The following is a 26,314-nucleotide window of genomic DNA, read 5'->3' as shown; positions in this document are numbered from 1 at the left end:
ACACATTATCTAGTGTAAATGTTACACAATTTTATTGTGTAGATAGATAGATAGATAGATAGATAGATAGATAGATAGATAGATAGATAGATAGATAGATAGATAGATAGATAGATAGATAGATAGATATACAAAAAAGTAAAACACTATTCTTCTCATGTATAAAGGACCAAAGACCAAAAAATAATAACGTAGAATAAAATAAACGCTGGAGAATATTTTATGCTTCATCGCTTCCTGCGTTGTGGTCGTTTTAACAAAGGGCATGCGCGAACTACATTACCCAGCAGCCCGTGGTGCGGTGCTGCGTGCGCGTGACGCGCGGCGCCGTATATATGGGCAGTGTGAGGCATTCCTTACTCTATTGTTACATCGCACTGAACCGGGGCAGAGCGGAGGCCCAGCCGGGTCTGAGTCCGAGCCAATAACTAACTACTGCTCCACCCAGCCGCCGCTTTAACCCCGGCATGCCCTCCCTCACAGCCCGAACACACTGTTAACCTGCAGAGCGCTTTCTGAGGACGACAGCAGCCCGCCTGTAGCGCTCACGAACCCGGACTCGGAGAGACTCTGCCCTGGTTTGGTCCTTTAACCTGAAGCTAGCTACGCGACCAGAGCTAGACCAGCTAACTAGAGCTCCAGTCTACAGCCTGCTTTAAGCTATTGTTGGTGTCTGTTCTGGGGTAAATGTCCTCATAGCTAACCTAATGCTAGGAACATTTGCTGAATTCTGTGTTTTGCAGCCATTGCCTAAAACACTGAATCATCATTTGAGGTAGTTATTTAGCTAGTGCTAGCTAACATTTAAGGTAGAACCACGTAGCTAGTTAACGCTGGCTAGCTTCCTCCCTAAACAGAATAGCTAACCTAGTTAGTAAGCTAGTTAGCTAGGTTATAACCTATTTATTATGGTCTAAAATAGCCTAATGACTGGCAGATGATCTAGGCTAGGAACGTACACTAGCTGCTCTATAAACCCTGTGAAAAGCAGCCTTCTTCCCCCTCACTGATGAATCCATTTTCTGTGGGCTAAAGTCTTTGCCTTTGTCTCTCATCTGACACCCTCTCTACTGGAATAAAACAGTAAAAAGCAGGCTATTATTCCAAAAAGAAAAAAAAGAAGGAATATCTCCAGCAAACAGCCAGGAAGGAGTGGCGGCATTGCTGGCTAAAGGCTCTCTGTTTCCACCCAAGGTAAGGAAGGCTCTGAATAGGTTTTGTGTTTCACCCCAGCTAGCCTGGCTTCCCCTGTCTGTAGCCCAGCCTATGAAAAGCAGCAGCAGCAGCAGGAGCAGGGTAATTACTCTGGACAGACTGAGAGACTGGCTGCTCTGCACAGCCCAGCAGGATTTGCCTTGTCATACAGTGAATGCATATGGCAGGCTGATTTAACCCTTAGATTTTAAACCTTAGGTTCCAAAAATGGGTAAAACCATCACTACTAAAATTATAGGTCTCTGTAATGCAGTTTCTGCTTGTAGAAATGATAGTAGCTTTCTGCTGTATACCCTTATACCCATAAAATCTACTGTGAAATACAGCACTGGAAAAAAAATTGAGACCACTTCAGTTTCTGAATCAGTTTCTCTGATTTTGCTATTTATAGGTATGTGTATGTGAGTAAAATGAACATTGTTGTTTTATCCTATAAACTACGTACATTGCTATCAAATTCTAAATAAAAATAGTCATATAGAGCATTTATTAGCAGAAAATGCGAAATGGCTGAAATAACAAATAATGCAAAGAAAACAAACTCAGAGTTCAGAAATCTTTTGGTGGAATAATCCTTGTTTTTAATCACAGTTTTTATGCATCTTGGCATGTTCTCCTCCACCAGTCTTACACACTGCTTTTGGATAACTTTATGCCCCTACTGGTGCAAAAATTCAAGCAGTTGAGCTTGCTTTGATGGCTTGTGATCATCCAGCTTCCTCTTGATTATATTCCAGAGGATTTCAATTAGGTTAAATCGAAGAAACTAATTTTTAAGGTGTCTTATTTTTTTTCCTTACTTTTTTATGTCCATTTATTGTACAGTAAGCCGATAATGTATTTATTGTGACAGGCCTACCAATACAATTTGTTTTACTCTAAGAATCGATGCACATATTGCCTTATTAACATGTTGTATGCATTTTGATATGTTGGATGCTTAACGGCTGACAACCTTTCACTGTTTTATGGCTAGTATCCCTAGTATCAGCCAATTATTGCTTTTTTTTTCTTCTTTTTTAAAGAATCATCAACACATTTGGCCTATATTTTAAGCCGATACCGTGGATATATTTATTGTATTCCGATGTTGTGCCAAATTCAACAACGCCGCCAGGAAAAGCACCTCTTCTTCTTGGATTTAACTTTACTTACAAATATGTGCGAAAATTGGAAATACCAAAGACACTGTTCTAAGCTATGGTGACTTGTAAGAACTGAAGAAAAAGAACCATGTCACCTGCACCCCCTCACAAGTAGGGGTACTTTTTCTGGTTGGGGTGCTGAATTTGGCACAACACTGGAAAAGGACCAAGAGGTGTTACTACTACTACTACTACTACAATTGGATACACTGTCTACTGACTACTTTAAAAATGATTGATTCATTTATTACTTAACTTTTATACTTATTTATTTGCATTAGTTTTAAAATTATATGATTTGACCAGTTTCTTTAGTGTCTAGTTTCTTTGTATGATAGAAATATGTATATTGGCAATGGAAGATTTGTGCGTGTAATATTCAATATCAGCATCGCCCCCAGAATTCCCACATAGGTGCAGCCATAGTCATTTATGTAAAATATAATTAAAATATATGTAAAGCATATAGGCGTTACCATGACCGTGTACACAGCCCTCACTGGTGAAGCTGGTCCATTCTCTGGCTGTTTTTAATCTTTTGTTAGGTAAGATGTTTGCTAACCAAGAGCTCACCAGGTCGCTGGTTTCGGTTGCTCAGACTCAAAGAGAGGGCAGAGCCATATTAGTGATTCTGCCTAGTGATTGGTCTGGGTTTTGCTGACGTCAGTCTGACCCACTTTTTGCCCCGCCCATTCTGTGTCCAGCGCAGACTAATAGTGGGGAAATACAGCAGAGATTTATTGATACATTCCCACATCAGTGCATCCTTGGTCGTCTTTTTGAATTATTATAAGAAAAAATTAGATTTGAAATACTCATTGAGAAAGAAAATCCTATGAAATGGACAGTGTTTCACACAGCCAACACAGCAGCTCAGACAATTATGCTTGTTCTTACAGCCTACAACACAGAGGCCAGGCAAATAATCATAATATATGATCTACGAGTTTATAAGGTTGCCTGGGGGAATGACTACACACTGATGAGGAGTGTCAGACAAGTTATTACTAGTCGGACTAGTTATTAATAGTTAATTTAACTCAGAGAACTTTTAACCTCATTTCCTGCTCCTCTTTCATTCCTCCTCTGCCCTACTATTCCCCTTTGGCCTCCTTTAGGCCCTGTCAAAAATGTTTTTGCCTTGAACTGCTATGTCCTCTATTGCTAATGTAGATCATTATTTGTAAGTCAAATGGATAAAAGCCTCTGCTGAATGCAATGTAATGTAATGTAATGTACTGGCTTTCACTTGGGTCACTTCAAAACAGGCCATAAACTGTGTGTGTGTGTAATAGTATTAGCATTACCAGCATTTCAGTTGGACATTTTATAATCTCACCTGGCATGAGTATAAATTGTGCCACTTCTGTTTACATCATAATATGGGTGCAAAATATATCTTTCCAGCATCATCACAATGTGTGAATTTACAGTCACATTGCAGGATGTGTAGAGTCACATAAATGACACAAAATTACTTTGCACTGTATTTACACCAGCTATTTAGATACATCTGCCCAATATCATTTAGGGGTAGGTATCACTACTGATTTCCCAGTGTGATTAGATTCTGATTCATAGGGTCCTGATTCGATTCAATATAGATTAATTTAAGGTAATTTCAGTTACAATTAAAATGGTAGTTTGAATATGAAATGTTGTAATTATACAAGAAACACTCAAACTTCCATTGTTAAAATTAGTGTTTACATTATGTAGACTTAACACAAAAAATGATTTTTTGTTACAATAAATCACATAACTTAAATCTTTAGATGTGGTAAAAACATAACGTAGTTCCAGAACGTTAATGAGGCTTCAAAAGCCATAATTTTCAACAACGCTGTATGAACATGTATACTGACATTTTAGTTATTTGCAAATAAAAGTGAAAGTGAAATTTACCCAGACCCACTAGCTCGGAAGATACTACAATAAGCAAAGTGACAATAAAAAGACAACAAGCTAAATGTATAATGTTAAGAGAGAAAACTTTATTAAATTCAACGTAAAAACACTTTATAAGAGGAGCTAACACTGCCTCCATACGGTCTTAGCAGAGCTCTTCTCCACCTTAAAAGTGTCTCTCCCATTGGCCGGTAATCGAGTTTGTCCCTGGGATCAAAATAATGAAAATTAAGGGCTTCATAGAGAACACGAGCATCAATTCCACTATTTACACATTAAATCACAGGTTACAGGTAAATCTACAGTTATTCCATCTAACAGGTAAACCTTTTACACTGTACGACCGCCTGACGCTGCTAGCACGCCTGCCGGGTTTATCTTAGCATGCTAGCGGAGGTTAGCTTAGCGCCCCAGTCGGGTTTAGAACTCAGAAATCCAGCTAACGTGTTTAGCTTCTCTGGTGAATCGGCTAACCCGCTAAGCTAACAGTAGCTTTACCCAGGCAGGTCTTACTGTTAAATTAAGTACAGGTGAAAACAACACTGGAAAACAAGTGAAAACTGTGTTAAATGTAGTCGTTTAATAAACACATGCAGCAGTGAGTGTAACTGCAGATTTACATTTGTACAAAACTAACCACCACTCAGTCGAGTTTAATGAAAACACAAACCAGAAAATAATAACGCGCACCGCACAAATGCACCAAATGCAATCTTTAGGCTTCTTCAGAGTCTTCAGAACTGTGTGGGCTTGGTACTAATATTCTGATCAACATGCATGGCTGACAGCTCTTAATGTATTACTCCGCCACATACAAGTTTATACCACAGTTATACCACAGTTCCAACAAGAACAAGAAAATATTATCTGTTTGGATATAAACATAGTTTATATCCACTATGCTACATGTTTGTAGCTGCGCTGTTTGGCTTGTAAGCGCTGCATCGTTTCTAGGTTACCTGTATGTGGTGGAGTAATACATGGAGAGCTTCGGTTACACTGCTTTACCAGCTGATAATGGCACTCATAGAACGCCTCTCAGCCAATCACATTGCAGGGTCGGAACCAACTGTGGTATAATGGCAAATAATCGTTTGTTTACATTACCATGGTAACGCACGCAGCTTGTACACAGAGAAGCTGCTTCAGTCTCTAGCTGAACTTTGTAGCTTTTTTTTATAGTAAATAGTTTGCCGGTTCTAGTTAATCAGACTGTAAGAGAGGGTGGCACTATGATAGCCTTGGTCAGGTTGGGCTTGGCTCTGCTTTTTTCAGACTGACCTGATTTTATACCCGCCTATTCTACGCTCAGAGAAGAGTGATTGCGGTGAAATACAACCACAAAATCTATTAATTAACTAGCACATTGCCATCCATCTGTTATCAAACATCAGCTATTATTAATTCGTCTTAAAAAATTGTTAATCACCAGTTGAATGGTTAATTTGCCATTTTGACCTTCATAATAAAAGCCCCGGAAGAAGATAATACAAATGAAAAGATGTATACTGAAAACAAATAATAAAATATAGTAATGCAGTTCTTATTATATTGAAAGTATATTGAAAGAAGAAATCAGTACTGTAAAACTGTGAGAAAAAAATCATATTTAATTGGATTATGTGCAAATTACTATGCATGAATAAGAATTTGAATAGCAGAATATTAGAATCTGCCAATTCTGAGCCATTAAAATAACATCTAGCATGTAGCATATAAATTTTTTGTAAGTTTTAGGTGAATAAAGCTACATCAACCTATATAAATTGGCCTGGTGTTGTAAGAGATATTTTACAGTATTTACAGCATCTGTTTCTGACTGACTGACAACGACATTACATGGCGTTGTCAGTTCTCTGCATTTAAGGTGGTTCACAGTATTAATATTGAGGGTGCTGTAGCCCATACTTCATTGTCAGGGTCTCTGTGTCCCTGTATCAGTCACCGTGTTCCACTTTAGATTACATACTGCTGCAGTAGATCAGTGTAATCATGCTGTGGAGAGCATTAGTAGAACAGGAGTCAAGATATATAGGAGGTCTTTGATTCTTCCAGGTGTGAAAGTCACGATGCGACAAATCAAGATTAATGGTTGAGTCATTCAATAGGGACAAGAAGACTGTAACTGTAAACCTTGCCCCACCAAAGCAGCCGATCATTTATATTCAGTCTAGCTTTCAGAGCTTCACCTTTACTTCAATGTTTATTGCTCAGTTGTACACAGAGATGCCAAAAGTCACGGGACACAAAGTCACAGGATGGAAACTGATTGATTATAAAGTGTGATTTTTGGGAGATGATTTTGGAATAGTGGTGTCACAATACCAAAATTATGACTTTAATTATGATACCTGCTTTAATATCTCAATACCGATACTGATTCGATATCCTGACATTGTATTAAAACAATACTCACAAGTCAGTGGTTAATTCAGCTTGAAAAACAAATAGCATTGGAGCTAACACACTCCAAGCAGTGAGGTCTTTTTATTAGATTAGCTTGTTTGCTTGATTCACTTGATTCAATGATGAGCAGCTTCATCAAACCCAGTAACCGTGCAGAGTAGGGATGGGCGATATGGCCCTAAAATAATATCACACTATTTCCTGGTATTTTCACGATAAAGATACTCTTGGCGATATGACAAAACACTTAATTAAAAAGAATATTTCAAGGATACACTACTGCAACAAAATTAAACTTTAAAATTTTCATTTTATTATTGCATACGATATGATATAGCACACCCCCTAACTAAGATATTAAAATCTACAAGGATTTTATCAGATTTGTAACATAATTGAATGATTCGGAATGTGAAGATACTAACAATGCACTCCAAATATCTCCATATATCCAGGATTAAAGTAAAATAAATGATCCTGGACAGATATAATTTGTCGCTAGTGTGTATATATATATATATATAATGGGTAATTCAAATAGTGTGAATATTTCTTTTGCTACAAACTGGAAAAAAGTAGTATCCTAATGGGATAATTAGGGGTGGGTGATCTGGCACGATATTTCGGGGTATAATATCGTTCACGATATTCAAAAATGTTGGCGATATTATTGTGTACGATACGTTAAGGCACACCCCTATTTTATACCCATAGCCAGTATATTGTGGTCTGGTAAAAAATATTTTCTGTTTTTAAATAGTAGTTAATATTTGGTGTATTTAATCTGTATAAAAACAAAACATTTTTGATAGTGCTAATTATTGAGATTGTCTTTTGATTTGTATTGAGTATCGCAGAATCAAAGTATTGTGATATCATCATTATCGTGGGTAACTTCTTGTGATAATATTGTGTTGTGAGATGCTCTGTGATTCCCACCCATATTTGGAGTGCAATATTAAAGCATATATACCTCACATTTGAGGTATATATTGCAGAACAATAAAAATGTTTTTCAAAATTGAGCAACTCTAATTACAATCAAAGTAATCAAAGTGTTAAAAGCTCTCATGTAGTCCGTAAATGATTACCATTATTTAAATGCAACAATACGCGATTATAACCTTAAGAATGATTGCAATAACACAAGTTACACAGTCTGGAGCAGGTAGAGATCAGATCATGCTAGTGTTGTGATCAGTGCATCTCTTGTTTCTGTGGCTGCAGTTCATTTAAAGGCAGTGTATTGTGTGTGTTGGACGCATGGTCATGAATCAAATCACTGCTGCAAACTTCTCTATTCATTCCTCCGTCTGCTGGAATCATTATTAATGTGGATTTTTTTAACTGATGTGTTTGGCAGCAGTTTTTTATGTTTCTGATGATGAAGCTGTTTTGTTTAATGGCCATAGATATTATTTGGCACAGTGTCAACTGGTTGCCCTTGCTTTAAGAAAATGAAATGGATAGATAAGTAAACACGAAATTAGGATACGGGTGTATGATATGGACAAAAAATTTAATCGGCGATAATGCAATTAGATGTTACAATTAGGGGTGGGCGATATGGCTCTAAAATAATATCACGATATTTCAGGGTGTTTTTGCAATGACTATATACCTGGCGATATAGGAAAACAGAAAAATAATTCATTAATTTCAGGAATATAGTATAAGAGTATAACAGTATAATCATAATGTGGCAAAATAAATAATCTAGCATAAAATAATATAATGCAGCAAAAAACATTGCAGAATATTTTAATGCATATAAACTGCAAACTAAAACAATTCTACAATAAATACACTTAAAGCTTCGCAGTAAATAATGGACTACTTTTAAGACAGAACATCCCTATTTTCATGATATGGATTTTTAATATCATGATATTTCTGTGTCACATATGCACATCACTAGTTCAAATCTGTACAGATCTTATTGGCTGAGGAGCAACTTCGGCATATTTACAACTCTTGAGATTGGTCTGTGAGTTTCCTGCACCGCAAAGCCCCCCACTGTACATGCTAGAAATGTTACGTCACTTTAAAACACTGTCAGATTTAAATAGTTCTCAAAAGATGAACCATCTTGTACCAATTGTGTAAACCAGTTTGAGTCCCTCGTACCGTGACTTTATTTTTCTTTCCTCCCGTTTTTTACCTCAGTGTTTCTTTTGTGGCTCTGGAGACTGCAGGGCTCTTCCGCTACCGCGGTGGACTCTTTTTGTCCTTCAGTGAAAGCCAGTGACTGAACTGCTGCTTAATCAGTAGGAAAATCAGACGTGGAGCAGCTGAAAAGCTGCTGTTGGACTCCTGCAGTTCCTCAGACTGAGGAGGCGATTCCATCAAACGCCTGGCCTGGCCTTGCCTGACCCCTTCTGCTGCTGTTAGACTGGCCGTGTGTAGTGTGCGGGGGCTGGGCTGGCCTACTGTTTAAACCTTTCTGCTGATTTTAGTGGAAAGAGAAGGGGAGGGAGGGGCAAAAACAGAAACGGTTGTCCCAAGGCCATTTCTGTAAACTGCGCCTTTCTCGTTGCCATGGCAATGTTTTCAGAATTGATGATTTCCAAGAGGTTTGTCATGAGAGGAAGAAAGAGTGTGTGTGAGAGAGAGCAAGAGAGTGAGTCTGTGAAAAACAGATTGAATGAGAAAATAGTGGATGAGCGAAAGAGAGAAACTAAATGAGAGAGAGAAATAAAGATGTCCGGGAGAAACGGAGAGAAGGAAAGTGTGAGAAGGAGCGATTAAGGGTGAGACAGAGGAAGAGAGAGAAAGAGATGTGATAGAAAATGGGAGTGTAAGAGAGCAAGAAAGTGCATGTGTGAAGGAGAAAATGAGTGAATGAGAGAAAGAGAGAGAGACTTAATACTTAATGAGAGAGAGAAATAGGGATGTGTATAGAGAAGCAGCAAGTGAGAGAGCGTAAGATTGGAAGAGTGAAAGAGAGACACTGAGTATAGGATATAATAACAGAAAAAGTGAGAGAAGAAGAGTGAGAGAGAGAATGGGAGAGATTGAATGAGAGAGGTGTGTGAGAGAGTGTGAAAGTGTAAGAGATATTTTAATAAATATATAATTATATATATTTTTGTTTAATAGTTTTTCCTTTCATCATCATGGATGCTATTTTTGGCATCCTCACATGCTCTGAGACTAGGCTCTGCATGGGTGATGATGGGGGGAGGGAGGGAGGGGCTAAGCTCACTCTGAAGTACAGGAGCCCACAACTAAACTGAAACTCAAAGAAAATCGATTTTCATAAAAACACATCGTCCTTAACTGTAAATTCAAATTAATTGATAAAATCGATTAATCGCCCAGCTCTAATTCATTGTTCTGTTCACATCTGTTATACAATATTCTAACAGTATGAACCCCTGGTGCTCCGTTACTGACTTATTACAACTAGAGATGGAACCAATCCGATACAGTATCGGTATCGGGGCCAATATTGACGTAATTCGACTAATCGAATATCGGGCAAGCGCGTCCGATCTACTTACCGATCCACTTACCGATCCATACTCCAGTCCGCAGCTTGAGCTGGACAATAAACCAGGAAACGCGTCACTGATCTGGATTCCAGTTTTCACCGTTTAACCTGAACCCCCTGCAGCTTCAGTCTGTGGCTGACTGTGCAAACTTTAACTGTGTGTCTTGGGAAACGCTGAACAGCAAAACAGCTACATGTAATATTTGTATCGTTCGAGGGGTGAACAGATTAACACCAGCAGTCTGTTAGCCTAGCTAGCACTGAACTGACAGCAGCTGCATTCCGGTATTGTAAAGGTATTAACTACAGACTGGAGTAAACTATAGTCATAATCCACATATCCTATAAAACCTCAGCATCTACAAACACTAACCAGCACACACACACCCATCTGTTATTAAAAAACAGTGATTAATTTAGTTCGGAAATACAGTTAGCATCGCCAGTTAGCTGTTAGCAATCTCCATTATCATCTACAGTCTGTTGCCTAGCTAGCACTGAACCTACAGCTCCATTCCGGCATTGTGAATGTAATAACTAATGTAATCTCAAGTGAACTACAGCCATAAATTGCATCTAATATCAAACCACAAATCCTACCCACTCTAACCAGCACTAAGAAAACAATCTGTTATTAAAAAACAGTGGTTAATTCAGTTTGGAAAAACATTTAATATAAAGGAAACTATTGAGTGTCAAATAAATGACTTTACATTAATGATTTACATTAAATCTAAATGCACTTGTGTATACTCTTCAAAGGGCTGTGTGGTCTGTTTTTGCTTCATTATGTTACCTTAATAATAGTACTAATAATAAACTAAAAGTATCGGTATTTGTATCGGTATCGGCAGTTTTATATCGGAATCGGATTGGAACTAAAAAAAAAAAAAGTTTAATCATCCCATCACTAATTAAAATCAAAGTCTTGAGATGTAGCTGCCTTTTAGCCATGTGTTCGTGTAGACAGTTGGGCTGATTGGAACTGATCTGTAGTTAAAGTAATATTTTACACAGTAAAGCTTCTCTTCAGTCGTTAGCTTTAAACACTTTTTTTCTTTCTGTGAGGGGGTTGAAGGTTGTCAGTGGTTTCCTGTTTCCTGTTCACCTTTACTCAACCAGTTTTGAATTCCCTGTATTTAGCCTGCTGTTGACGCTCAGAAGAAACTTCAGACTGAACCCCTGAAGCCTGCTGATGATGATTTACACTTTCCTTTAGGACTTTACAGCCTGTGTTTCCTGTTAATCACATCATTGTTGTTTCAGCTTCTGCAGTACTGGGCTGTGATAAAACACATTTTGTATTGGAAAGTTTTGTTGCCTATTTTTTGCAGCTTAGTTACACATTCAAGTGGAGATCTTTAAGATAAATGAAACACATCAATATTACATACAGGGGTTGGACAATGAAACTGAAACACCTGTCATTTTAGTGTGGGAGGTTTTATGGCTGAATTGGAGCAGCCTGGTGGCCAATCTTCATTAATTGCCCATTGCACCAGTAAGAGCAGAGTGTGAAGATTGTATTAGCAGGGTAAGAGCACAGTTTTGCTCAAAATATTGCAATGCACACAATATTATGAGAGACAAAAGAGGAGAGTTCAAAAGAGGACAAATTGTTGGTGCACGCCTTGCTGGAGCATCTGTGACCAAGACAGCAAGTCTTTGTGATGCATCAAGAGCCACGGTATTCAGGGTAATGTCAGCATACCAACAAGAAGGACCAACCACATCCAACAGGATTAACTGTGGACGCTGTAAGAGGAGCTGTCTGAAAGGGATGTTCAGGTGCTAACCCGGATTGTATCCAAAAAATGTAAAACCACAGCTGCTCAAATCACAGCAGAATTCAGTGTGCACCTCAACTCTCCACCAACTGTTTCCACCAGAACTAAATTATTGTGGTTTATAACCAGGTTTGAGTTTCATTGTCCAACCCCTGTATATGATTATTTTAATGTTATAAAGTATGAATTCATCCTGGTTTCTGTTTTGACCGGTCGGTGGTGCCTGACTTTGACTGTTAAGTGTCTGATCTGAATCTCATTTATCTGTCCGTCAGTGGGCTGAACTAAGCATGTGCCTCATGTCCTCAGAACGTCGGGTTTCCATGGAGACAGTGTCGGCTCTCGGCCTGAAACGCAGATTCGAGGAAGTGGACAGCGGCTCGCCGTGCTCCACACCCAAAGACTCAGACGATGACATCTCCAGCAGCGACAGTGCAGATAGCTGCGACAGCCTTAACGCTCCCTCCACCTCCCTCACACGTAAGATAGCACCAAGACACACAGAAAAGTCCTGCTCAGAGTTAATGTTACTGCGCTGAATGAGCTCTTCATGAGTTACACTGTAAAAAGTCTGTAAAATAGTCCTGTAAAATAACAGTAATTAGCAGGCAGTAATTAGTTTCACCAGCATTTTACTCTTATTTTACATTGCATGTACTGTAATTTATTTTGACAATATTTGATTCTAAATCTTTAAATTAAATTGTTTCATGTTCACATCATTGTACAGTACCTCTACTATATACTATAAATAAAAAAAATATAATGCAAATAACTTGCTGATACAGTGTGGTCGTAGCCAACGTGAATTCACACTTTACACTAAAGAAAACAGTAACTGCGCTCATGACCTACAACACCGTGGCCAGGCAGTCAACAAATATAGAAAATATAATTAAATACCCAGTTATTGGTTGTCCTGAATAGCAAGACTACACACTAATGGTAGGCTAGTGGTAGGAAACATGCCCATTATGCAAATAAATTATGTAAGGAGCCAATAGGAAAGAGGGCTTTTGAAAGTCTGAGAATGTGTACTAATAAATGTTTAAGTACCTTATTTTTCGCACTATTAGGCACACCAGATTATAAGGCGCACTTATGATTAACAACTATTTTCTGGTCTATGTTTATACATGAGGCGCACCAGACTTTTACTTAAGGCGCATTATGCGACATTAATAAGGAACGGGGGTGTCGCCAGGTTTTTCTTTTAATTCAGCAGGTCTCCTGCTGGGTGGCAATATCTGTAAAGCTAAGTAAACAAAACTCTAATTCTTAAATAAAACATTTTCTTTTAAAGTCTTTCAAGCGCTGGATGTAAATCTACACAGATTTCTCTATACGAGATATATCTCAATTTTTTCATCCCATAAGGTAATATCAAAAAGATACTTTTGAGACATGTTCCAAATTTCCAAATTTTATACTGGTACTTTTATAATTCAGTGCTATATCCTGTATATTACAGTAGCCTAGCAGTTCTAGCAGAATTTATATAATCAACAACTGAAAATCATTTCAAATTAAATTAAATTCCTCAAATTAAATCTGTTTTTCCACTTAAAGTAGCCTAAACATAAGGGATATATAAATAATTACATTGTTCTTTTGGAAAACGGCATCTAAAGTGCTCAAAAAAAGTAAATAAAAAGTGCAGTTTGAGTTTTCTGTAAATCTGGGCTGAAACGGTGTCTATTCTCATACCCATGTGAAGGAGCTGATTGGTCAGTTCAGGTTAGAGTGGGTGTGTCTGCTCTAAAGATCAGTGTTTAGTCCAGTGGTGATGCTTCGGAACAAGAGGCATGCTGTTTTTATAGAGAACAGCGTCTGAATGAGCTTCCTCTATGCGCACTACACTTTATTTTGAACACGCTTTTAGTCTATATCGATATACACAATATTGTCTCGTCTTATATTGCATATGAAAATATCGATGTTTTTTAAATCCCGATATATCGCCCAGTCCTACTGAAAACATAACTGCTTTTTCTTAAACTTCTCTGGTTTACTCTCTGGTGATAATCAGGCTGTAAGACACACTGTTCTCCTGACCAAAATGTTCACCACAATTAACCGCGGTCTTCCAATTGTCCTCCCCAGCAACCTCTATTCTTAGACGACACAAAACCTCTCTGGGCCGTAAGCGGGTGCGATTCGACGCTGTGACTGTCTATTACTTCTCCAGAAGGCAAGGCTTCACCAGCGTGCCAAGCCAGGGTGGCAGCTCACTGGGCATGGCACGCCATCACTGTGCCATACGCCACTACACCCTTGGGGAGTTTGCCCGAGAGCAGGAGAGCAGCCACCGGATTATTCTGCGCCAGCACCTGCGCCAGGAGAAGCTGAACGCTCGCAAACTGAAGGTGACTTTTATTATTATTATTATTATTATTATTATTATTATTATTATTATTGTTATTGTTATTGTTATTATTATTATTATTATCATCAGGTTATTATTGAGTATTGTTTAAAAATGTTGATACTTTTTTTTATAAACAATTTTAATCAATTTAACTATGAACAATAAACAATAATTAGTCTCACAACGTATTTATTTAACAGCTGACATCAGTATTTTCATTCTCATACTGTCCTCATAAGAGGCCTTAATGTTTTTGCATCTTGTTGGAACAAGCAAACAGTGAGCATCATTGGGGCAATTTATATATATATATATATATATATATATAAAAAAAACATTGACAGATGTATATCGACTGATTGTGTTACATACTGTGAAAAAAAATCTGCTCCAGACCTGGCAACCTAAAATAGTTTTGAGTAAAAATCACACCCACCTCCAGAGATTTATTTTTCAAATAATTTGTAGAATAGTATGTTTATAAGCAAGTTATAATGAGATTACGCTTTGATTAAAGATCACTAGGATCATGGTAATTACAACTGATCTTTTATATTATTCTTGGCAGTTTTACCCCTGGGAGGGGGGGCTTTTTTAATTAAACGTTAAGGCTAAAGGGTAATGTTGTGATCTTAACCAGAGAAGCTTGTGGCTGCTGTTGAATCTCATTCATACTTAATCCTCCTTACCCTATTTTATTTAAAAATAGACATTTAACACTGGCAATCGGAAGTCTAATGATTATTCTGGTAATTGAATAATCTAACAGTTCTTTTTCTGATTAATTAATTAGTCAAAATGATTTCTCTTATGCCAGATCTAGGGTTGAATCCGCTACCTTATCACCTAATCAGTCTAACTGTTTATCTACCTTTTTAGCCATAATAGACTTATTGGTCTTATACCAGGATTTTTATAAAGACATAAAGAGAGTAAAGAGCGCATAGCCAGCCAAAAATAACAGTTTATACACAGTGTTTACAATAGGCACACACTGCTCATTTTACTATTGGGCATCATGTGCACTATTTAATTGTAAATTGTAAAAAGTCTTTTCACACCAGCATAATTTGGTCCGGTTAAAATGAACTCTGTTTTGTTTGTACTCTCGGCTGTTCAGGTGCAGTTTAACCTGATGTATTACCCAAATAATGAATGTACCATAGCTATAAAACAAAAGCTGTCTCTGATGATGCACCATACTAAGCTGGTTTCACACTGAAAGCAGAAAGTGGACATCCCATCTAATGCAAATGTGAAGCGTAGTATATTTAGTGCTGCATATAAAATGATCCGCTTTCAAGAATATCACGTTATGGAGCTCTTAACTCATTTTTGTGTACGATACCATACAGCACACCCCTAGTGTAAAGCTATTGCTGTGACAAAAAATTATTATTTAGGCATAATAACTTTTTTTTGAGTTTTGAGTATAATTAATTTAAGGCAACAAATTACCTGAAATTTTTAAAGTAAACAGTGAAGTATTGGAATATAGACAATATTAAAATTTATAAGGCAGCCCTCTTAAATAATTTCATGAGCTGAATCCTTAAAGAACATGTTTTATCTGTTAGTCACATAAATACAGTAGATAGTATACAAGTCACATTCAAAGTCTCATCCTTCTAATAAGAGTATAATTATAAATAAATTAAATTTTTCCAACCCTTTTATTTACCTGAGTATAATTTCACCCCCAGCTGACCCGAAACGGGACTGTGGAGTGCGCTCAGGCCGACCTGCTGACCCTGGATGACGTGTCCGATGATGACCTGGATGTAGAAGGTGTTGAAGTGGACGACTGCTTCTTCCTGCAGCCTCTGCCCACCAAGCGGCGGCGGGCGCTGCTGCGAGCCTCTGGCATTGCTCGCATCGATGCCCGCGAGAAGACTGAGCTGAGGGCCATCCGGCTCTCGCGAGAAGAGTGCGGCTGCGACTGCCGCTTCTACTGTGACCCGCACCAGTGTGGCTGCAGCCAGGCGGGCATCAAGTGCCAGGTCAGAGGCAGCTGTGGTGTGAGTTTGCCCGTGTTGTTTAGAAGACTGGGTGACACCATCAAAGATTAATACCATCAAAGAAGAACAAACTCTTGTGAAAGAGAATATGCCAAATGTTGTCTAACCTCTTAATAGGCGTTGACTAGTGCTGGACGATATGGCCAAAATTTATATCACAATAAATTACTTAATTTCGGTCGATACGATATAATTTCAATATCGATATAAATACTTTGAAGACCTTAGAAAATCTGCTAAGAACCCCTGCAATGGAAATCTGTACACTACTGTCTGAAAGTCTTTAAAGCCTACTCTCACAAAAAACTATATAAAACTTCAACCAGAATAAAGAATGCAAAAAGCCTTTATATATATTAAAAAGAACATGATATTCCCGTCAAATAAACAAACCTATAGGCTTTATCAACTATAAATAACTTGTATGTAGTGAAACTGCTTGAGGTGGTGGAACAGATTAGATGCATTTCTAGTCGGCTCCACTCTCCGGAACAATTTGGAGCAAATTGTCAAAGCCAAGCTGGGAACTCTGCTTGGCTGCGCTCTGCTCCATTTCGCTTCATCGCTGGAGATTTTAGGTGCGGAGCGGAGCCGACTCAGGCCTAGCCTAGCCTAGCTTAGCCTAGCCTAGCCTAGCCTATCTGGCTACGTGCCTGTACGATTACGTCATTACGCACTGACATAGCCCGGCTACGGAGGCTGATTGTGTTCAGCTCTGCAGTGAACTGACGCCGCTAAAATAGATTAGATAGATTTTGTAAATAATACATATCGATATGCCACAAAAATGATATCACCGTTATTGAAACGTTTCTTATGCGATAAATACTGATATCGAAATATTGTACAGGCCCAGCGTTGACCCATATATGGGCTACAAGTGTGTTATAAAGTTCATGGTTTTAGTACCAAACTGGGCTTATTGTTTTTAGTCGTGGCTGCCAAAATTCAAAGGACCAGGTGCTTTTTTTGGGGGGCTACTTTAATATTTATGGTGGCTGCCAAAAATTCTTAATTTAAAAACTGTTCAAAACTAAAATGTACTATATTGTTACCGCCTTATTAAACTAGTTTAAACTTCTGACACGGGGACTTTGTGCAGGATTTTTAGCTGGACCTGGCAACCCTGGCTGAACCTGGCATTAACTGTTGCTCTGTCTGCTTTTTTTTTTTTATCGCTCTAAAGCACTATATGTGAAATTTAATCACTTTCATTTTTGAAGACAAAGAGAGCGGGCAATGTGTGTGAGTGCCTTACCCCTCTCATAGGGGGTAGTCGCTCCATAACAGAGCTTGTTCCCAGTTGTGCTCATTTTTTTTTTTATTCTGCATTGTCTCATCTTTTTAAAAATTTCTCTCTTTCCTTAATCCCTTTCTTTTCTTCCTCTGTATCCCAGGTGGACCGGATGTCCTTCCCGTGCGGCTGCTCCCGTGACGGCTGCCGCAACACGGCCGGTCGGATTGAGTTCAACCCTCTGCGTGTCCGCACCCACTATTTGCACACCATCATGAAGCTGGACTTGGAGAAGAGGAGGATCCTGGGCTCCAGGCCTGGTGAGGAAGACTCTGGTGGAGAGGGAGTGGAGCTGGCCTCCTCCTCCTCTCCACCACCCCTCTCCCTCTCTCCTCTGGACTCTGAGGTGGAGGTGGAGGCGCTGGAGGTGCAGAGTGAGCGGGAGCTGCTGGAGGAGCAGTGCAGCAGTCTGGAGAGGGAGAACGAGACGGCCGTGCTGCATCTCCAGAGCGCCGAGGAGCTGGAGAGGAGGAGGAGGGAGCAGGAGGAGGAAGCACAGGGAGAGGAGGTACAGGACACTAACCCTAGCCTCTGTCTTCTGCACGGGCAGATAAACAACGAGGCTGGGGTGGAGGGTATGGAGAGTGTGGAGGAGATGGAAGGTGTAGAAGGAATGCTCCTCCACGGGGGGTTTCCTGGTGGAACTGCCTTGCTTTGCATCACAGAGAACCAAGAAGAAGAAGACGAAGCTCCGCCCCAGCAGAACCTGCTCAATGAGCAAGGCTCTCTGCTGTACTATCAGCTCAGCCCTGTGGAAACAGCTGCCTTAGAGACGTTCCACGAGCAAAGGGAGGAGGAGCCTGGAGAAGGAAAAGGAGACGGAACTGAGAAACACCACAAAGCCCAGACCTGCAGGCAGGACCAGGCAGAAAACCCCGCTCTCAGCACCGAGCCTCCTTCTCCCGCCCCGTGTCCAGACATTAGAGGTACCGAAGAGGTCCAGCCCGGCTCTAAAAAGCTTTCCGGCACCAGAGAAAGCCAGGAGGAGACTTGCCTTCCAGCGGAGGAGGAGAAAATCCAGCTTCCTCCCGAAGTTTAGAGCCCAGCAACACTGCAGAAGTTTTGCACAAGCTTTACATTAAAAGTTCCAGAGGGCCTACTCCGCACAGGGTAGATCCGTTCACTAGAAAGTGTGATGTTAACCATTTAGATTTTAAAAAGGAGACGTTACTGACATCAGTTCGTATCTGTTATTGTGGCGATAAGCATGCACTGTATTCGAAGTAGGTCTTTTTGTGGTCAAATAAGTTATTGAAATGAAAACAAATAATAGAATAATAATTTATCTAAAAGAAAAAAAAAGGAAAAAGGAAAGCAAAGAACGGGGGGGGGGCCGAGACGAGGGTGAGTTCACTTTTTTTTTTTTTTTTTTTTTGATACTGGTGGTAAATGTGGCCTTTTTATGTTGAAGATAAGCATTTTTTTTCAGGATGGAACAGTGGATCATTGGAGGCTTCACAAATGCCTTGGGTTTCTGGTGCAGAAGCCCACTGATCCGTTTATAAACGGGACTATTAGCAAGCAGAGCAAGGTGCCCAGATCTGTAAGGCTATGTTCAAACACAAAAAGTGGCTCAAATCCAAAAACAGTTTTTACATCTAGGAGAAAGGAAAATGGACAACAGTAGTGAGTGAGGGCTACAGTAGTAGAAATATGAGGTAAAAGACCTCATAAATATTTAGCCTGACTGTCACCCCTTAACGAAATTAAGCTGCTTTAACACTGCAGGGTCAAATGATTACTAAGGCTGTACTGTATTGTTCCGTGTCTGTGCTGTCCGATTAAACATGTTGCTAATGTTGCTAACATTGCGTTAGCAATGCTGTCGACTACACTCGTCCAATCTCATTAATAAAAAATTAAAAGATATATATATTAACTGCATAAACAAATGAATTGGAGCAGACGAAACCGAAACTTCACGTGAAGCGCATGAACATCACTCAGTTAAGGAGCATGATCTGTTCAGATCCATGTCAGATATACTGTAGGTCACAATAAAGAAATAATGTGAAAATAGCCTAAAATAAACGTGCAATTTATAGAAAATTTTCAGATTTGGGCCACTTTTGTACGTTTTTAAACATAGCCTTAATCACTAGTGAAGGTGATTTATTTTTAGTTGAGTATCAGACAGAGACTGAAAACTCAACAGTGACGTAAAAAAAAAAAAAAAGAAAACAGGACCTTTATGACAGTAATCCCTTACGCTCACATTGACACAGCAATCCTGGGAATACTTGGGTTTCATGTACTGTAGTGTTTGCTGAGAGCAAGCAGACGGTGGGGAGAGGGAGGTGCTCGTTTTATGCACGTTGAAAACTTGACTAGGTTTATTTTTATTATTTTTTTAAAGGCGAACTGAACAGGTGAGGAGGTTGAATGGTGGATGTGCAGTTAGTTTGCACAGGGATCATACATTCTCGTCAGATAACCTGAGAAAAAGTTGATGTTGATGCCACTCATCACAGATCTCAGCTCTAGAGCTGTGCTGTTTTAAGAAATATTATTATATAAAATTTCACTTTTATAATGAAGGTAATCATGGATCACAAACACCAGATCATGCTTAAGAGTCTAATTGAAGTTGGTTATACTTCACATCTGTATTTAGAAAGTCAGTTTGAGCATGTGTTTTGTGAATTTGTTTATAGAATGCATAGAATAGTGAGTATAAAAATTAGGTTTCTATTCAGAAATGCAAAATAATGCAAAAAAATTCTACAGTTTTACCATTTCACTGAATTATACAGTGCCAAAGAATGTCCACAAGTTTGAGGTAAATACTATTTGATTGATTAAAGCAGCGTTATGTAGAATTTAGGTCAAAATCATTCTAATACGCCACCTACTCTATAAAGAATGGAATTAATATTGTCTTAATTGTTCTTACTCTGGACTCAGTACGCTTCTAACTGCACTATGTAACTCTGGTGGGAAAGAAATATCAATTTCAGATCTGAATAGCTGACAAAAGATAAGATTAAAATCTCAAAATACATGCCAAAAAATATTCTACATGGACGCCACCAGTTATGATCATTACCATCCACTGTGCTACTGTCTGCTGTGAGTGGTAATATTAGCCTTCTAATAAAAGAATTTTCTACCTATCTGGCAACCATTTTCCCACAAAATTCAAATCATCTATACTTACAAGATATATTACCATTATTTTATACAGGTGTGGGCATAACCAAGCCATCCTCTGAGGTAACACTTCATGATCAGTTTGGTATTAGATACTAGGGCTGCACAATATTAGAAAAAATATATATTGTAATGTAAACCAGGGCACGGTTCACTTGCACTCGGAGACAGTACGCATGCAGTGTGAGCGCGATCTGTGGCCGATCACAGAACAATGTCTCCAGTGATGCAACGTTTCTGTAAACAAACATGGCGATGTTGTGCCAAATTCTGTGATGGAGATAACTGTGACTTTTGGCGCTGCTTTCTTAGTAAGTTGAGGACAGTACACTTTTCTCGACAGGGGGTGCTTTTTTAATGGTGGGGGTGCTGAACGAGTAATGCCGTAAGCATGCTCGGGCACGGATTGTTTAAACGCAGTGTAAGTGCAGGCCAGTGGGGAGGGGGGAGGTGCTTTAGGCATGTTCCTTCTCCCAAAACTTTAGTTATTTCATAACAATACTTGCAGAATATAGCAGTGCGTCCCTAAATTTGTCTAAATATTATCCATCTGGTTGATTGAATAAGTCATTGAATAAGTCATTTTTATTAACACAAATTAATACAAATATTTTTTTCGCACTGAACATTCGTTTTTGCCATTGCACAGCAATGTGGCTATTGCTTAAGCGCATATTGTGAAGACTATGCTGAAACAATATATTGTGCAGCTCTATTACATATCTGTGTTCCATGATGATCAATACTGTTTGAGGAAGTCTGTTTTAGATCCTTGGGTTCATCAGTCTTATTATCAATATTTGTGGAAGGTTTATTCCAAACTGCAGGTGATGGTAATCAGAATATTAAGCATTAAGAGAATAATTTTTCTAACTTCAAATGGACATTTTTACAAAACAATGCTCAACCAGGGCTTTAAACTTTAGTTCTCATGTATTGTATGTAAGATCTGTAATGGGTGGTGTTGAGCCCTTGTGATTTGGTATAGAATTGCAGTTTATTTTACTTTCTTAGTATTTCTTTTTAAGTTTTTAGTTAAACAGATTTGCCCAGTTTACTCTGTCCCACACCGGGCAGTGAGTATTTATTAACCGCAGCCGTGTGGTAAAGACAAGGACATACGATAAATGATTGCAAGTAGTCATTTACAATCATAAAGCTGACTCTGGTGAATGATATGAAATTCCTCACGTTTTATTTGCACGTCAGGCCTTCGCAGATTAATGAAGAATTTAGTTTTTTGTATGTTTACGTGTGTTTTTTTTTTTGTTACATTTCATATTTCCATATGTTCACTACACTCAACCTCGGTGAGCACTGATGCTGATAAATGCACAATCACAGCTTTGGTTTGTGCGTGAACACGGTCACCTCAAAAACCATCCTAACACTCTCTGTAGCACTGGACCACTGTCCTGACTGGTGTGGTTGTTTGGGACAGACTTGATTTTGCTTCAGTTCCATTATGGGTTGAGTTTGTTGTGGTGCACTACTCCATAGCTGGCCATGTCTCTTAAGTGCTAATAGCAGTTCATAAAAAAAAAAATGTTCTGTTTCTTCGGGGCATGCAGTATACTACAGTACATGCCTGGTGTTTTTTTAATACTTTATACATTGTGAAGTCATATTTTATTTTCTGCATTTGGCCCAAATTGTGGAGCTTTTTTATTTTATTAATATTGGATAATATTACAGCAGCTCTTTAGAGCATTTGCTATCCACAATTTTTTTTTGTTTTGTTTTAATTTTGTGTTAGCTGCAAAATATGGAAAAAAAAAATACTCCGTTCAAACTAAACAAGGTGTTTTGTTTCGAAGTAGTATAAAGAGTAATGTGATGTTAAATTATTACGTAATACACAAAACAACAAGAAAATGCTTATTTTGTTCGTGTGCACTAGGGTTGCGACGGTAACTGGTTTCACAAGTTACCATGATATTAAAAAAAAAAAAAATTACATTTTGCAGACATTATATTTTTTATCGTTTATTACCAGTATTGGTAAAATAAAAGCAAGGCAGCAGAATAAAAAAAAAAGGAAAGAGTGCTACAAAAAAAAAATGGGATTACTGTGGAGGCCCCCTTAATGAACACAAAGTTCACAGACACTGTCACCAACTATAAGCATGTAATCCAGTTTAGAAAAAACAGTTAGCATTGCAGCTAACACCCTTTAAGCCTGCTTAGGCCAGCTTTTAGCATTGCGGCTAAAGCACTCCATCACTACCAGCTGCTGTGGCTAACCCACTATTCTAGGCCATAATATATATATATATATATATATATATATAAAATCCAGCTCTAAATAAATAAGTTAAATAAATAAGTTAGAGGCTGGCTGTTAGCATTGCTGCTAAATGGCTCCAACACTGCCAAGGCCATCTGCTGTGTCTGTTAGCATCTGGTCTTTAGCCTGGCTGTTAGAATTTGATTTAAAATATATTTTTGAAATGGTAATCTGACGTTTCATGGTCACGTTGCACAGATGGCTGCTGAGTGAACTGATTTGCCTATTTTGCCTGGCTGTTAGCATCATGGCTAACCTGCTGTTCTGTTCTAACCTGGCATGGTAGCATTCTTAACAAGGCTTCTCAACAAGTGTCAGTAAATAATCGCCTTGTGTCTAAAAATTAAGTCTGTCTAGTTTAAATCCTTAACAGCAATCTAGTGAAGTACTAGTATGTATTCCATCATATTTATTATTCTGATTCTGTTCATTAGTACCAATATGATTAATATTAGCCTGGTAATGCTTTAGGTTCAATGTGAAATATCGTCAATACTGTGAAAACACCGATGCAACCCTAGCGTTCACACTATACTACAGAGAAGGAGAGTGTGTGTGTCTGTGTGTGAAGAAGATGAGCGTGAAAGTATGTAATGTGAAACTTTTTTTTTTCTTTTTTCTTTTTCTCTTAAATGAATGTGTGATGAATTATATACATCTATGTAAGATCAGTTGTCATATTTCAAAAAGGTGCTGTTTGTGTTAGGTTTACATATTCATGCTAACGGAACCTGGCGGTTTCCCGATCACAGACACGGGAGCAGAAAGAACTACAGCTCTACAAGCTACACTGCTAATTTCAGTTAGCGCCGCGAACGCTACCGCGCTATCGTCTGCACAAGGACTGCTCCTACAGATTACTTGGTGTAGCTGCTCTGCCTCATTTATCCCTACATGGCTAATAGTGACCCTTCAAAGCTAATTATCACACTCTGTTTAAAGAAGACGTCAGGAGAACCAGACCTTCATCCTCCAGAACTGCGCTAATTAGTGCGCTAAGCGAAGCCGTTACTTGTTACTGTAACTAGCCAAGCATTACTTTTTAGGCAAGAGCTGCAATAAGAACTTTTTTTTTTGTTTTTTTTTTGCAAATGACTAATCAAAAAAAAAAAGAAAAAAAAAAGTGGTTCGCTGTATATCGTCACCGTGTATATGAAAAAAAACAATTAGTTTTTTTCATTTTTGTTTTTGTTGGTGTTCGTTTTTGTATACTGACTGGTCGATGTGCCGACTCCTCGTGTGCACTTTTTGATTTAGATTTTTGTCTGGTTTCGTCTAGTGCTGAAGACGTCCATGCCGCCATCACATCCCTCCTGTAGCATGTATCCTGTAGCAAGAAAGGAACACAAAAAATGCTGACTTCTGTGGAGTTTAAAAGCTGACTTGGGTGTTCGTAAGAATCTGCATTTTAAATTTTTGAGTTAAAATTTCCTAACTTGAAAAATTTGGGTAAATCTGCATTAACACTGATCTGTCTCACAAACCCCACTGCAATGTATCCCATCATTTTCTCTGGGAAGCATTCTTTTAGCCATCTTTGGTTAGTAGAACGTTTTCTGAACGTTACAAAGAACACTCTTAAAACGTTTAATCTGTCAAGTTTTCTGAATGTCTTAGAATGTTTTATCTAACTTTTTAAATATTTTGGTACCTACGCTGCAACGTAACTTGTGTCATTGTTTTAATGCAAAGTTTTGGGAATATTTCTTTTATCATTCATTAATGTAAGTATTCATCAAGCTGGGAATGTTATGTAAGGAAAACTAATAATGTTGTGGTGATTGTTACAGTTTCGGCCTGGCTAAACTTTTCAAAACATTGCTAAATGAAGTTGAGCCGAGATGCATTTATCCAATCAGAAGAGAGAAGTGTAAGTTTGCTAATACATCTCCTCAGTGCAATGTCTGAAACATGAATCATTCACTCCATATTTTAACGTTTCAGTAAAGCAATGAGCAAATGCTAATTATTGCAATTAAAATTTTCTGTAAGTTAGTTTTTAGAATGAATATCTTAGGCTTATCAGGGGTGGTCGTTCCAGCACAATGGAACCATTTAAACACAATATTTTGTCCCTTCTCCACTCCAAAATACACATTTAGAGCACAGAAAAAGCATTGGCAAGTTTTAAATATATAAACTACACCATTAAATATATTTCTTTTTTTTTTTTTAAGAAGTCAAGTGATTTTAAAGCAAAAACACCAAATGCAGATTCAAACGCTTCAGCTTTTTAGCTCCATAGACTTCGGGCCCACTTGCTACAGACCACACCGCTGTGCACTGGGGGTCAGTCTCTTATATATGTGAGTGAGTGAATGATTAGTTTGTTATTTTGTTTTATTTTATGTTGTTTGGGCCTTTATTTGTTGTCTTAATGTAAAAATATAAAGATGCATCACTGAAGCAGTGGTCTCAGACGGGGCTAAGCTAATCACTAAGCCCGAAAAAAAGAATGTTCAGCTGTAGAGAAAAAGATTTGCATTAATTTTATTCCTGTTTATTTTTACTTGGTTGTTAGCATTGTGACTAGCTAACTTTATTGTACTCTATCCCACACGGTAGCCACGACGTCTCCACAATTATTAGCAACTAATCCAGAACAGAAAACAAGTAGCATGTGACTAACACAATAGCTCCAAGTGTGCTGAGGCCTGCAGTTAGCATTGCGGCTAAACTGCTGCAATCCTAACGAGACCAATACAGCTAACAGACTGTTTAAAAAAGGGTCCATGAAGGTTAGCCTGTAACGTTACAAATAAAACATTCCAGCAATGTGCTAAAAACATGAGACGTAATGATTTTTTTATCACAGTGTTATAAAAGCATTTAAAGTATTTTTTTTTTCCAAAAACATTGACATAAGTGACGTTTTGACAGAACGTTTAATAAAATAAAACTCTACAGACTGAACATTCTAAAAATGTTAGCTAACGTTGAGAAAACGTAGATATGCTAACTAAAACAGTTAGCTGTGATTATGGCTCCAGTTTGAGACCGCTGCTAAGACCACAAGAAACTCCAGCCCCCTGATTTTTGTGTGTGTGTGTGTGTGTGTGTGTGTGTGTGTGTGTGTGTGTGTGTGAGCTTGCTAGTGGCAGTGCTTATTAAAGAAGACTGAGTGAGGTTGGAGTTCACACCTGCGTGAGTGACTGTTATGCTAACTGTTGCCTAAAGAGGAGACAAAACACAAATTTTATATGAAAAATGTAAGTGAATAATAAAGATAAAATAAAGCAGAAA

General features: G+C 38.4%; 1 protein-coding gene across 2 annotated transcripts; it reads left to right on the top strand.

Annotated features, from left to right (window-relative positions):
• The first annotated feature begins 369 nt into the window (after positions 1 to 369).
• Positions 370 to 26,314, top strand: csrnp2 (cysteine-serine-rich nuclear protein 2). 2 transcript variants are annotated; one of them, XM_015601114.3, is made up of 5 exons: positions 370 to 1,194; positions 12,264 to 12,434; positions 14,058 to 14,320; positions 16,026 to 16,340; positions 17,738 to 26,314. In XM_015601114.3, exons 2-5 carry the CDS (start codon positions 12,278 to 12,280, stop codon positions 18,671 to 18,673), a joined length of 1,671 nt encoding a protein of 556 aa, XP_015456600.3. In that variant the 5' UTR covers positions 370 to 1,194; positions 12,264 to 12,277; the 3' UTR covers positions 18,674 to 26,314. The 2 variants fall into 2 exon arrangements, with proteins under 2 accessions (XP_015456600.3, XP_007232634.3); XM_007232572.4 differs by lacking the exon at positions 370 to 1,194 and having other exon boundaries at positions 11,971 to 12,434; positions 16,026 to 16,322.

The sequence above is a fragment of the Astyanax mexicanus genome, chromosome 13 (genome assembly GCF_023375975.1).
Source record: "Astyanax mexicanus isolate ESR-SI-001 chromosome 13, AstMex3_surface, whole genome shotgun sequence".
Taxonomy (NCBI): domain Eukaryota; kingdom Metazoa; phylum Chordata; class Actinopteri; order Characiformes; family Acestrorhamphidae; genus Astyanax; species Astyanax mexicanus.
This window is presented reverse-complemented; position numbering and strand designations above follow the sequence as displayed.